This window comes from Ictalurus furcatus, chromosome 14, assembly GCF_023375685.1.
Source record: "Ictalurus furcatus strain D&B chromosome 14, Billie_1.0, whole genome shotgun sequence".
Lineage (NCBI taxonomy): Eukaryota > Metazoa > Chordata > Actinopteri > Siluriformes > Ictaluridae > Ictalurus > Ictalurus furcatus.
This window is the reverse complement of record NC_071268.1, coordinates 13,618,881-13,633,566: the sequence shown is the minus strand read 5'-3', so window position 1 is coordinate 13,633,566 and position 14,686 is coordinate 13,618,881. Positions and strand designations below refer to the sequence as shown.

Below are 14,686 nucleotides of genomic sequence, written 5' to 3'. Positions count from 1 at the left end.
TCAGTGATGAGATCTGAGATCAAGAGGAACCACAAAAAAGAATATAAGAATACCAGAGAAGCATGAAGTAGACTGCATGCATGGCAGTTCAGGCATTCATACCTGAAATTCAATATGAGGAACCAGAAAAATTAGTTTTACGAACTGCCAATCAAAGAGACATGTCACACCTGCACCATATTACCGTCTGTGTCATACAGGGTCACATACCACATAAATATCCATGGATGAGTCCAGTGGATGTTACCATGCATATTAATCCCTGGAGGAAAAGATTTTCCTATCATACTATTAATTGCATGTTTAATCAATATTTGTACATATATTTGTGGCAGAGAGAGCTCATTACACCATGTGTACTTATTGTTTGGGCAGTCTTTTTGATGTGCTTCATTTGGGTTTACCCAGCTACTTCATTCAGTTCCACCATGTGAGTAAAAATAAGTCATGCTAGTTTGATGAGATGGAAAAAATGATGTCATCTACAATGCAGATGTCATGGAAAGTGCAAGCATCCAATTTCTGCATCACTGATATGCAATAAACTTACAAGTGGTCATCCAAATATAGTGTGCTCGGAAGATCAAGTGCAGCCTCTAGACAGATGATCAGTCCTCTCATCACCTCTCAAACTGCTTGTTGAGTATTACGCTTAATTAACCAAACTTCTTACAAGAGGCAGTGTCAAATACTGTATGTGCATAAGAATTTGGTCATGTCCCATTGCAAGTGGGTGCCACAATGATGGCGCTTTCATGGCTGTTCACAAGTAAATATTAACTTGATGTAATACTGTAAAGTTAAAAAGTCAATTAGTTCATAAAATGAAACCGTAAATGTACTCTTCAAAAAGAAGGAACGCTTTCGTAATAAAACATATTCAACCAAAACGCTGTGTACTTCTCAAATTTATAGGCATTGCAGTGTACCTTGACCTTGCCGTTAGGCTGCAGGAGCTCAGTGATGGAAACCTTGTCCTGCTGCAGTCTCCTCTTGACAAGTTTGGAGCAGCAGACATTGACAGCTCCGTGCACGTGCGAAGCATTGTATTCAGAGAAGGTGCGGCTGTCAATGACAAGCAGGCGACCGGCCCCACGCTGCAGAAGCCCTGCCAGGCGCTTAATGTCCATGGCACTGCGACGGCTCTTCTCCCCTGCCATGAAGGAGCCACTCCAGATAGGGCTCACTCACCCGAGGAGGACCACACCACAGGTGCACACTAGGTAGGGGCTGAAGGGGTCAGATCAGCCAAGTAGCGTCAAGACAGACCTCAAGACTGCCATGTTTCCTGAGGAGAGAGGAGGGAAATTTTAATTAGTAAAACAAAACAAGACTTAAGCAATGCTACATGCACTGCTGATTACTGGTTCCATGAGTAGAATACTTTTGCTTGTCATCATCAGAGCACATTGACAACATTGTGATCATGAGGCATGCAGCAAGAGTACTCATCAAGTGAGAGATTTTACTCTATAGTGCTGTCAGTGTGATGTTCACTGTCAGAATTAGAATAGCTTTTGTTCACTCATGAAACAGGAACCAGGCCGAGGTGGCCTAAATTAAGCTCAGAGAATTTTAAAGCCGGTACACTCTATGATGAGCATGCTGCGCTGTTACAATAACAGGTTCATCAGCTTCTCCAAGTGCCTCCACTCATTTCTTATTTATTTATTGCTCTTTTAATGCAAGGTCAGCATCAATGGCTATTTTCATGGAAAGATAGGTAAAACAGGACATTACGTAAATTCTTACAGTTTTACCTCCACTCAATTCATCTCTCTTATAATAATGCTAATCCTTAACATGGTAGCAGTACTTGAATAGAAACTAGATAGAGTAAGTACAAATAATGCACACGCAGACACACAATATTGCATATAAAATGTTATAGATTTATCAAGTACAAATTATAGAAGATACATCACAATTTTTTTTTATTAGGATGTAACAGATCAGTTTGTTTACCACTGGAGCTCACTGTTTGCCAGTGGACATACGACATCACAAACACTGGTGAGCCACACACATTATGTCTAGGGTTATGTCTGAGTTACATGACTATAAAATATCAATAGTACAATATATTTAAATCAGGATACCCACAATGTGTATCATAAAACATTTTTAAAACAGGGCCTTTAAAACATTATTGTTAGACACTATATGCTTTTTGCTGGCACTAGGAAAAAGTAAAACCACCCTAAAATAAACTGAAGTAGCTTTCAACAACCAAACAATTAACCTGTAATAATAACCAAAAATAATACCACAAGCCTGTAGATCACAGCCAGGCTAATGGCCGTTTACAAAGCAGGCTACTTAAAACCCACAAGATGTCACCAACCCTGAAGAAATCCTGTAACGCTAAATAGGAGGGTTAAAAAAATTACCATAATTCACTGATGAGCCAATGCCACCAGTGGTACCAATCTTGGCTGGTTTAATTGATTTCTTATGTTCTTCTACACAAAGGCAAATTTGGTTAGCTAATTCATTTACCTACTTTTTGAGTCTCACAGCTCATAATCTCAAAATATATATGTTGATTTGCTCTAAGAAAAATGAGTCCTAACCAGTTGGCTGTGGTAGCGTTTATGCAACCCACCACTTGTCTGGGGTCATGCTGTCTGATCACCAGGTATAATCATGTTTGCCTTTCCTGGAGGATCCACCAGCACTCTTCCCACTCCTCATGACATCACTTCAGTGGTTAAGATGTTGGATGACTGATCGGAGGTTGCTCTGGATAAGGGCATCTGCCAAATGCCATAAACGTAATGTAATGTAAAAGCGCACTTATGTTTTGTGAGTGATCCTGTCCAATTCCCAATAAAGGTGGTAAAAAGTAACCTCTAATTAATTATGTGGCCATTATTCACAAATTTCTAAATAGAATAAGCACAAAAACAAGATACAGTGGTCAATTGTGTGTGTATTTTTGTGAAGGAGGAGGTAGCAGATTAGAACAAGGTTAGAACTAGATGAAGGTTTCCTTGCAATTGCTCAGGCAGTGAAAATTCATGGTACTTTGGGAGACCTGATTTCACCTCTAATAAATATAACACCACCCAACTCATTTGGCCAAAATAAAACACAAGGTCAGAAAAGAACTAGAAAAAAAACAACAAAAAAAACAACATTGTTCTTTCTTTGGCAGGTCATGGCAAATTCATCATGCAACACTGATAACTAATAGTAGAAGAAAATTATGAAAATATGTTTTCAGGGGATTTAAGGAATATTTAGGATCTAGCCATATAACTGTAGAGAGTTAAATTACACCCTTAATAAAACCACAGATATCAAAAACAATCATATTAAAGCTGCAACAACTAGTCGATAAAATCTATAATAATATATTATAAAAATTGTTGTCAATGTATCTCATTATCGATTTGTCGGTCTGTGCACGGCCCGAGGCACGTTTACTAATTTTTGCGTTACGTCTGTTCCGAAAACACACGTCAGAAATATGGCAGAGAGTACAGGCCAAGACAACTTGTGCCCCAAATGACGTACTACATACTATGAACTCTACCGTCTAGTGTAGCGAATTTTAGAAAGGTATGGAACACTAGCGTTTTTTTAATAACCGGAAGTATAAGCCGTTATATAATCCCAGTCATAAACCCAGTCAGTGGCACATGACGGCAAACACACAAGCATTAGCAGAATATCCAGAGTCAATGGAAATTAATTTCTTCAGTTTACTGTTTGTCAACGTTACCGTTTATGCTCAACATGACCTCAATCACCATCAGACGGAGGCATAATCATCATGTGACAGCGGAAAAAAGCATGTGACCTAATTCCTCTAATGCATGGGAGCATTTTAGATTACATACCGCAAAGAAGACTGTATCCTGTAAACTTTACACAGCGGAGCTTATGTGGCCCTGAAGCACGACAGTGATGCACGTGCAAAACTTATGTTTATATCCAAAATGCTACATGGTGTGCAAGGGGTTGGGGAAATTGTTGCTTAAAAGGTTTAGTTTAATTCAAGTTTATTTTCATTATATTCTGTATTTGCATGCTTACAGTATAACTTCTGTTGTTTTTTATAACGGGAACGATCCATTTGTAAAGAGGATGCGGTGATCAACAGTGGGAGCACAAGTAATATTTTTAATGTCAAAGTAAAAAGCTACAATCAAAGTAAACATAAGTAAAACAATATGGCTAAAGGCATTGAGTAACAAACCATAAAGTGAAGTGAAAGTGAGGGTTTTTTTTTTTTTAATTATTATTAATATAGGACTGTATTTTTTCGGAACAGAAGTAACACAAAAATGAGTAAAGGTGCCTCGTGATTTCATCAAAATTTCATGACAGGATCTGCTAGTAAGTCTTGCAACTGTTGGTGTCAAAGTACATGCTTCTACAATCAGAAAGAGATTGCACAAAATTGACCTGTATGGGAGGCATGCCAGGAAAAAGCTTTGCAAGAGTACAGTTTGCCGATGAGCATATAGGCAAAGACCAGGCCTTTTGGAATAATGTGCTCTGGACAGATGAATCAATGAAAGAGTTGTTTGTCCACAGTAACAGCAGACAAAAGACAGCTTTTCAGCAGAAGCACCTCACACAAACTGTGAAGTGCGGTGGTGAAAATGTTAGGGTTTGGGTTTACTTTGCTGCTTCAGGGACTGGACAGCCTGCATTCATTGATTCAACTATGCATTCTTCATCATATCAGAGAGTGCTTGAAGACAATGAGGCCATCTGTCCAAAAGTTGAAGCTGAACTGAAAGTGGACATAATAATGATCCTAAGCACATCAGCAAATCTACCAAGGAACGTCTCAAAGAGAAGAAATGGAGGGTTATGGAAAGGCCTCATGAAAGCCCGGATTTGAATCCCAACGAAATGTTGAGTGGGGATTAGAAATGGGTAGTAAATGCAAGAAAGCCCTCAAACATCTTGTAACTGAAAGAATATTTCATAAAAGAGTGGTCAAAAATTCTAGCAGGGCTGGAGGACAATTATGCAAAACGCCTACAAGAAGTTATTTCTGATAAAGAGGGCAATACTAGCTTCTGAGGCCAAGGGTGTACTTACTTTTTCCACAGAAGAATCTCACCTCTATTGATATTTCTGTTGAATAAAATTATTGAAAAAGCAAATTTTCCTTGTGGTTTTGTTCAAGTATATCAACTTCATTAATAGGCACCGTTTCAAAGATGATCAAATATGTAAAAAAAAGAAAAAAAAAAAACAAAGAAAAAAGGCCAACAATTTCCATGGGGTGTACTTATTTTTTCACATGCCTGTGTGTGTGTGGGTATATGTGTGTGTGTGTGTGTATATATTATATATATATATATATATATATATATATATATATATATATATATACACACACACACACACACACACACATACACTCACACACACACACAGACATACATACAGGTGCTGCTGCGAGAAGTCAGACTTTCCCACTTCCTAAATCCCAGTTTAACCCCTGCCTGCCACCCAATGTGGCCTTCAATCAGAAAGAGCACTTGCCTGCCATGTTGCTCTCATTTCTCGTCTAACACTCCAGTCATGAAAAATACATGCCCTTGGCTAGCTCTGCCCTTCTCTCCCTTCCAAACAGAGACTTAAACACAGGTAGAGAGAAAGTGGAAAGAGGTAAACTTTCGTTGGCATCAGGCAGAAATTTCACATGCACATGCACACAAACACAGACACAAAAGACTGATTGGAACTAAAATAATCACAAACAACTACTGCTGGCTTCTTCACATTTTAAACATTTCCTCAAGGGAGCAAAACATAGCTCCTGAGTCATAGTACAGCAGATCAGTGTGTGTGTTTTTGAGCCTCATTGAGCAGCAGGACAAGGCAGGCATGTCTGACAAAAACAAGCACTTTAGTGCAATTGAGCTGCTGGCTAAGCAAAAGCTATGGGCAAGTCGAGGAGCTTCATGTCCAGATCAGCATCGTAGCAGTCAATTGTGCAGAACACAAACATTCTCTCTCTCTCTCTCTCTCTCTGCAGAGTTGTATGATGGGATGGTGCAGCAAGGATATCTGTGATGCCATGGATAGTGTGACAGAGTGGATAAGAGAAAGATTGCTTTGATAAATCAATGCCGCATAGAGACAGCACACACAAGTATAAAGTTATGCGACTAGAAATATGTCCACACACTTACAAAACACCCATAAGTGCAATCAATAACAACAAATACCAAAAATAGATAGATAGATAGATAGATCGTACATAATCACAGAGTTAGAATTAGGACGAGTTTCCTTTTTAATATCAATTACATTACCATTAAACCTTTATATAGATATACGTAGCCCTTAATAATTATTCTCCATATCCTAATCCAAAAAAGCACGGCATATGAACCTCTGCTTCCGATGACTGTAAACAAGTGCCATGCTATAATCCCAGTCTCCTCTCTCCTGATCTGCAGCAGCACACAGAACTGCCTAGTAACCAGACTCACAAAAACAGCATCAATATGGATGCACACGCTGCGCCACTCACATCGATCAGCCATCTGCTGCGTCTGATTCAAACAAATCAGCCACATACACATACACAGAGATCAATTCTTCAGACACACTGCAATATTTACTCATAAATGACATGCCATCAGGAGAGAAATCCTACCAGTCTTCCTCTCGTCATCACACGGATGATGTGCATCCTCGCTCCAGCCTATAGTCCATTCTGGCACCACTGGCTTTCTGTTCATTGGATCAATGCATAGAGAAGCACACTTGCAGTGTACGTGTGTATGTGTCTGTGAATACACGCTGGAGTCGGCGGGATGTGAAGGAGCTGCCACTGCATGCATCTAATGGCGCTGCCTCTGCTTGACAACACAGCCGGTGTGAGGAGGAAAAAGAGTAAGGGGGGGCTCAGCTCTAGGCAGGGCTGTGCACTGCAGTTCAGGATGTGAGGGAGCAGCAAGAGAGATGCGTTCTCTCGCATACACAGCTCATGGACTGCATTTTTAACCAGAGACACACTAACATACAGGGATGAACTTCATTATTTGGCATCATCAGAGTCACATCTGCTATCTTCAATTGCTGGCCAAGACATAACTTGTAATGTTCATAGCATCAGCGCTGCTGCTGAAAGACTTGGGTAAAAGCTGGTGCAGATGCTGAGATACTGATTGGCTGAGATTTTCCCATTGCTATGGCAACAGAGCAAACTCAAAACAGTGACTGGGCACAGAGCAAAGGTGCAGCTTACTCTGGCATCACAAAAAGCAACAAAGCATCCAGAGAAGCTGTTATATTGATCATTAGGAATTTACTGATATTTATGAATACATTGTCTCTTCCAAGGATTACAGTAGAACACACTAATCACATCTTGAGCACAAAAAAGAGCTCTTGCAATTTTTGAAACAAACCCCCAGCTCAGTGAGAAATGCAGGTCTCTGTTAATAATTAAAGCAGTGATGAAACATGCTACAAAACTGCTTATGTTAAGATGAAAGCAGCTGCAATTCAACGTTTGTCCTGGAACAACTGGCCTTAAAGCAAGTCAGAAACTTTAGATCTAATGTTCGAGAGAAATTTCAAATGATGCTCTCCATCATCCATCCATCTTCTATACCACTTTATCCTTTTCAGGGTCACAGGGAAACCTGGAGCCTATCCCAGGAAGCATCGGGCACAAGGCGGGGTACACCCTGGACAGGGTGCCAGTCCATCGCAGGGCACAATCACATACACATTCACACACCCATTCACAAATAATGCTCTCCTACCTTAAAATTAGATAGATAGATAGATAGATAGATAGATAGATAGATAGATAGATAAGTGAGCATCTGGCGACAACCAGATTAATCATTTCTATAATTGTATGTAAACAAACTACCTTTTTTTTAATAAACAATCATCTGAAGACTAAACTCTTTTCAGTTATTCAGATTGCCAGTCTCTAAGAATGAAACTGTTATATATTTCTGTCCTGCATTGCTAATACTGACACCACACACCGCAGAAGCATGCTTTCTGAATGTAAAAACTAAATCTAGATACTAAACTATGCCCAAAAGCAGGCAGAGATCATGCAACTAAAATAACAAAGGCAAAAGGCATCATTTTATTCTAGCTATCCAACAACGCACAAGAATCCCAGACTAGAATATTACTGTCATTTAACGTTTTATGTCTCCATATATACCTAAAGACATACAGAGAAATATAAACTCTAGTGTGAAAATATTTCTCCTTGAAGCAAAGTGAAGACAATGTATTCCCACAGGCCAATCTGATTAAAACGCACATCAAGTATAGTGGGAATATGAACATGGTTATGCAGCCCACAAATTTAACCACTCATGACTAAAAGGACAGAAGCCCAAACACCATAATGACTATTATATAACGTTATATTCGATTATAGACCCAGTGACCCAGGAAAAAGCTGCATTGGCAAATAGCACAGAGTTTACAATCAAGACTGCCTCACGACCTATGGGCTGAGGTGTAAAAATGGATAGAGATTACATAGACCTATTATTTTGACACACTTTTTTTAGTAAGGTAGTAGGGTATGCAGTTAGGGATGTAACCAGATTGTAGGAAACTGCTGACACACATTCTTGTGGAGGACATCCGTTTGTATACACACACTCAGGATCCAATTCATGAGGTACCACGAACACATTTCTATGCATTATAAACACAATCTATCAGGTTCATCAACCAATAAGTGCACTGTATAAGGCTACAATTACTAGACTAGAAAGCCTTTTACTATTCACAATTTGTCAACCCCATTCAAAATATGCATGCGGTGAAGCAAGAGGAGTGATGGGTGGACAAAACATTCACTTAAGCTATGTTCACATTAATCCGGGTAAATTTGAAAAGCATCTTTTTCTCTACGCTTTGGCTCTATGTGCACACCAAGACGGCGTTTTTGTCGAGCGAAAAAACTAAGCTTTTTGAAAACGCTCTCCAAAGTGGATATATTTGAAAACACTGTTTTCGTGTTGTAGTCTGAACTGAGAAAACGAGGATATTCAAAAACGATTACATATTTTTTGTCATGTGATGCAGTCACATGGCCCATTCAACTCAAAATAAACAAGATGGTGGACGATGTTGTACTGAAGTTGTTGTGCCTGCTATCCAGTTTGATATCTGTGTTAAGATTAATGTTACTTCGTACAACCTTCAGATTCAGTTTCACATAAACGCCTGACGGAAATGACACGGGCCAAAGCTTCTTACGTCTTTACGCATGCGCGGGATAGGGATGTAAGTGTTTTCAGCCGTTTCAACGTGGACAAGCAACGTTCGGAAAACGTTTGAAAATGCCAGTGTAGACGGAGAGCGTTTTAAACCGAAAATGCAGTTTTCAGATCTATCCGGATTATCTATCCGTCGCATCAAAAGGATCATTTTTTTTGTCACTGATATCTCTCCATGCATAATCACAGTGGTTTGTTGTCTGAGAAACCATCAGGGAACTGGCTGATAGTTTTACCGAGCCCCTTTGTACCATCAGAATGAAGGATTTGCCTTTCCTGTGTCATGACACTCCAACAACGATGGACATAACTTTAATGACTTCTCTGTTTGCACTGATATCTGGTGTGAAGTAAGAAGTGAAGTGTGGAGACATACCATATGGGATATCATCTACATGCTCTGAACTCTGGAACTTTTTCTGAATGAACAAAATGTTTTGACAAAAGGCAGTTACTTCATTTTGAACATCTACATCTACTGGCTTCACCTCCTACAGCTTCAGATGCACTTTGCTTGCATATAATATATATATATATATATATATATATATATATATATACACACACACACACATACACACACACACATATACACACACACACACATACATACATACATACATACATACATGCATGCATATACAGATTATTCGACTGGATTTAGCATTATTACCATTTAAATATATATATATTATTATATTATATTGTATTGCATGGTATGAATACATGTATATGTTGATATGGATGGGATTATGCATCCCTATGCAGCCAGAGTGGAATTTGACAGCTGCTTCTCATGAATGGTATCAAACATACCGACAACAGAAGAGGAAAAGAGCAACTCACCGCTAAGATAACACCACAAATCGGTCAGTTTGTCATGATTAGACGTGCTTAGACATCCATTTTCATTTCTCCGACTGCACACAGCGCGTTTAGAATGAAGAGCCCCAATGGAAACAGCGCGAGCCCGTATGATATGCCGCATGCGCATATGATGCGTTGTTATACGTACCCTACAGTCCCCGGTCTCCCCGAAAGCACGTTATTCTCTTCAGCTTGTCTCCATAAGACACTGAAGCCGCTCGCCATTAACACGCAGTGTTTACTGATCCAGCCAGCTTGTGGACGAGCTCACACACTAGTGTCACTGAGCACTGAGCATGCGGATAAAAAAAACAACAACACGACCGACTCCTGCAGTGTATTTCATTCTCGTGCCTTGTAATTTAAGTCGGCGAGTATGACTAGTGTCTGGTCATTTAAAGTAATCTGTAAATTACAATCTATTAACCAATCGGGTTTTAAAAAAAACACACACACAGAAAGAGAAGGTGCACTTTGGCACTAAAAATTAACTAAGGATGAGGTCATGGTTCAGGAGGGGGAAAAATGTAGCTGACGTCACTTTCATCCAATAGGAAGCCAAGGCTCAGGTTAAGTTGACGTCAGCGTCGTGATCGGTAGATTAAAGGGCCACAGGGATTTAAAAGAGCAGCGCGGCGGAAAGCCGGTCGCGCGCTCCTGTAGGTTTCACAGTGCACATGGACACTCAGAGCCAGACGCCTCATAAGGATAAGAAACCCTATCAATAAATACTGATTACTACAGAGCATTTATAGCGCAATGCCCCGTACTGTTAATGCGTCATAAACGGTAGTCTTTATACTTTATTCCCAGAAAATAAACTGTGCTACTGAAAGTCAGACAGCGCCATCTTGAGGTGAACTGGAGGGGGGAAAAAACCAGGAATGCATGATGTAGGTGTGGTTAAGGGAAAATAAAAGATGAAGTCTGATTGGCCAATGTTTAATCGACTATCTGCTCGTAACTCACAAGAGGCTTTTCAAAATAAGAGTCTCGATATACTCTTGAAAGTATTTAATGAATTTATTAGTTCTGTTTTATTTTTTTAATTTGGGCCACATTGTTATTCTGCAGCGGCGCTCCATATTATTAGGCACATGTTTGGTCAGCTTAATACTCCACCGTTAAAGATTTCAATGAAATAATATAATTAACATAAAATGTTTAATTACAGTCATTGGAAAATACTGTAGCCTATAATTTAACAATAGCGTAAGTTTTATGAGTGAATGAATAGTAATGTGGTGTATTAGCGGTTTTATATGGTACATAATGTGTCATAGGGAACAATCAAATTCTCATGACGTTTTGAATAATTATAGAGACATGATTAAAGTTTATATTATAAAAGTTGTTTGTATTAAAGTTTATACGTGTTAGGAAAATCGCTGCTTAAAATGTCAGCTATCAGAATCGTATCAGAATTTAGTAACTGTGGATATTAACACCACCTGGAAGAAAAAAAATCAATACTTTATGGTTCTTCCGTCACGTAAGGTTTTGATTATTCACTCAGTGAACTGTTGATGATAAACAGTGGTAATTTATTAACCTATAGAATCTATAATGCCATCCTTTTATAACATGACAATCAACTTGGAAAAACTCTTGGGACAAAAGCTGGATTTTAAAGAAGAAACCAGACACAGAAGACTCTTAACTTAGAGTGCCCTCTACTAATATTGGCACCCTTGATAAATATGAGCAAAGAAGGGTGTGAAAAATTGTCTTCATTGTTGAATCTTTTGATCTTTTGTTAAATTGAATTTGTTAATTCACAATAAAAGTAATCCACTACAGATTACTAATTACTAATTTAAAATTGTAATCTGATTACATTACTGATTACTGCATGTAAAAAGTAATCAGATTACTAATTACTTTACTTTCAAGTTATTTTCAAACCATATCAAACCTACAAAATACACTATGAAGTGAAACTCGTAGTTCTTTCAGTAATTTTAGCACACGTCAATGTATGCCATGATCAAAAAAAAGTTGGATTTATCATAAAATTTGCCTCAGGTGTTGGCACTATTTGTTGAACTACCTGTCCAATAAAATATCAAACTTTTCTAACTAGACTCGTTTGGTGTCTCTAGCCAAGGGGAGGCAGAGCTAAGCTGTCATTGTATGGGTTTAGCTGTTACAGTGCCATGTAATGTACATTATCTTTCCTAATGCTCTTCTCATAGCATGTTCACGTAAACTGGAACTCATATAGACATTTACACACCTTGTTTTCCTGCTCAGCATCAGAGGATGTTACTGTTTCAGTTTCAGCCCATTTACTAGTTAAAAAAAAATTGGCATATATCTATTTTTCCTCACACTGTGAGTTAGTGTTTGGCAGAATTGAGAGACTGTCAGCCAATAAGACACGAGTGTTTCCACCTATTTTCCTGTAAACTGTCAGATTGGTCTCGCCTCCGTTCACCGAAGATATAAAATTACAGGCTGTTTTCTTTTACTGACATCAGTTACGCAGTGACAAACCACTCCAAGTAGAGAATTATTCAAGGTAGGAAAAAAATTATTCGGGGCTACAACCCCTAATGCCCAGGCCAGGTTATGCCCCTGGCAGCCACGCGAAACGTGATATATTTAAAGAAAAACATTTTACTTAATATTGTTTTCTTAACAATACATTTGTAATGCAAGTAACATATTTTTATTGACATCAGTAACTGTAATCAAATTGCATAAATTTAAAATGTAATGCGTTACAATACTGCTTAACAGGAAAAAGTCATTATATTACAGTAACCCTTACTTTGTTACTTTGTGCATTGCAATATTCCAATCTAAACAAAACATACCAGCTGAATATTAATTTCAAAGCCTGACTGGAATATCCTCACCAGCTGTGGTATGAGCTTTGTTTTTTTTTCTGTGATCGTACATGCAGTATGAAATATGCCCATCTTTGTTGAAATCTGTCACATCTTTATTAAATTATGCAGGAGGTTTCATTTAAAATTTTATTTCTATAGATTTTAACAGTGGATATTGTCGCAAATTTACCTTTACAGAAATCCAGAGGTAATATATTTTTTTTCGACGCAAAAAAAGGTGTATATCAGAGGAGAGGTGCCTCGAAAGTGAAGTGAAAGTGCGCCACCATGTGGCATGTGGAATGCAGTGGCGGAATGGACACAATATCTGCGACCCAGTGCAAGCGTAGACGACCACTGATAAGCAGTTTACCTGGACATTATGGATAAATTCAACATTTTAAGGTCACTCGCGTAAAAATCGTGTCTTTTCCCACTACACTATAAAAGGCTATTTCTTATTAAGACACCGTGTTTTCTTTATCCAATTATTCATTCATTCATTCATTCATCCACTATACAGTAAGAGATTAATCCTATAGTCAGGGGCACGCTGGATCCGGAGCCAATCCAAGCAAGAGCTCTGTGTGCTTATGCTTTTACTTTGTGTCTGAAGAAATAGTCCGTCTTCTTCGACCGAATTACACGCACGTATAGAGCTGTCCATTAATTATGGGCCATCCCACCGAACCATATCATCGGTGCCATTGTTGCAACTCTTCCAAATTATACTTCATTTATATATATATTTTTTCAACACTGAATCTAACAATACACATATTTAACTATTCAAAATGTCCATCTCAAGTAACTTCCATCCATCTTCTATACTGCTTATCCTTTTCAGGGTCACGGGGAACCTGGAGCCTATCCCAGGGAGCATGGGGCATAAGGTGGGGTACACCTTGGACAGGGTGCCAATCCATCACACACACAATCACATACACATTCACACACTACGGACACTTTGGACTCGCCAATCAGCCTACCATGCATATCTTTGGACTGGGGGAGGAAACCGGAGCAGGGAGAGAGCATGCAAACTCCGCACACACAGCAGCGGGAATCGAACCACTGACCCTGGAGGTGTGAGGCGAACATGCTAACCACCGTGCACCCTCATCTCAAGTAACTTTTTTACATTTAATTTTTTTTACAAGGTTTCTAAGATGCTTGCCTTTTACCATTTTAAATGCATGTGTAAAAGCTTCTGAACTAATTCCTTTGTTTTCCCCTCAAGAAAGTGTTTATTTTAAATAAATGGTTGGTTACATGTTCAAATAATTGATATTTGTGACTAGAAAATCACTATATATGCCTGCAAGTTGTATTTTTATAAACAAACAAACAAACAAACAAACAAACAAATAACATACATACATACATACATACATAAATACATAAATAAATGTCGTCATTTTTTCCTTTTAAAGGAGATTTAAAAAGTTCATTTTTTTAATCATATAATTAATTAAACAATTAGATATATGATGGAACAAACATAATTTAAAAAAATAAATAGTGGTTTAACTTTATTTAAAAAAAATTAACAGTTTATTAACAGGAATGAAATTGACAGGTAATGACAATGTGTGTCCGTATGTGCGAGCACATGAGTGTGAGTGTGTATGTATGTGTGTTTTTATGTGTGTGTGAGTGTGCATGTGTGAGTGTATATGTATGTGTGTATGTGTGTTTTTATGTGTGTATGAGTGTGCATGGCTGTGCGTACATGTT

The 14,686-nt window shown here is 38.5% G+C and overlaps 1 protein-coding gene across 1 annotated transcript in view; it reads right to left on the bottom strand.

The window, feature by feature from the left end:
• Window positions 1-1,166, bottom strand: part of dusp8a (dual specificity phosphatase 8a) — a 34,563-nt gene extending 33,397 nt beyond the window's left edge. Inside the window, exon 1 of the mRNA XM_053641385.1 lies at window positions 930-1,166. Coding sequence (XP_053497360.1) covers window positions 930-1,160 — 231 coding nt within the window. The 5' untranslated portion in view covers window positions 1,161-1,166. The remainder of the gene's footprint in view (window positions 1-929) is intronic.
• Window positions 1,167-14,686: the final 13,520 nt, after the last annotated feature.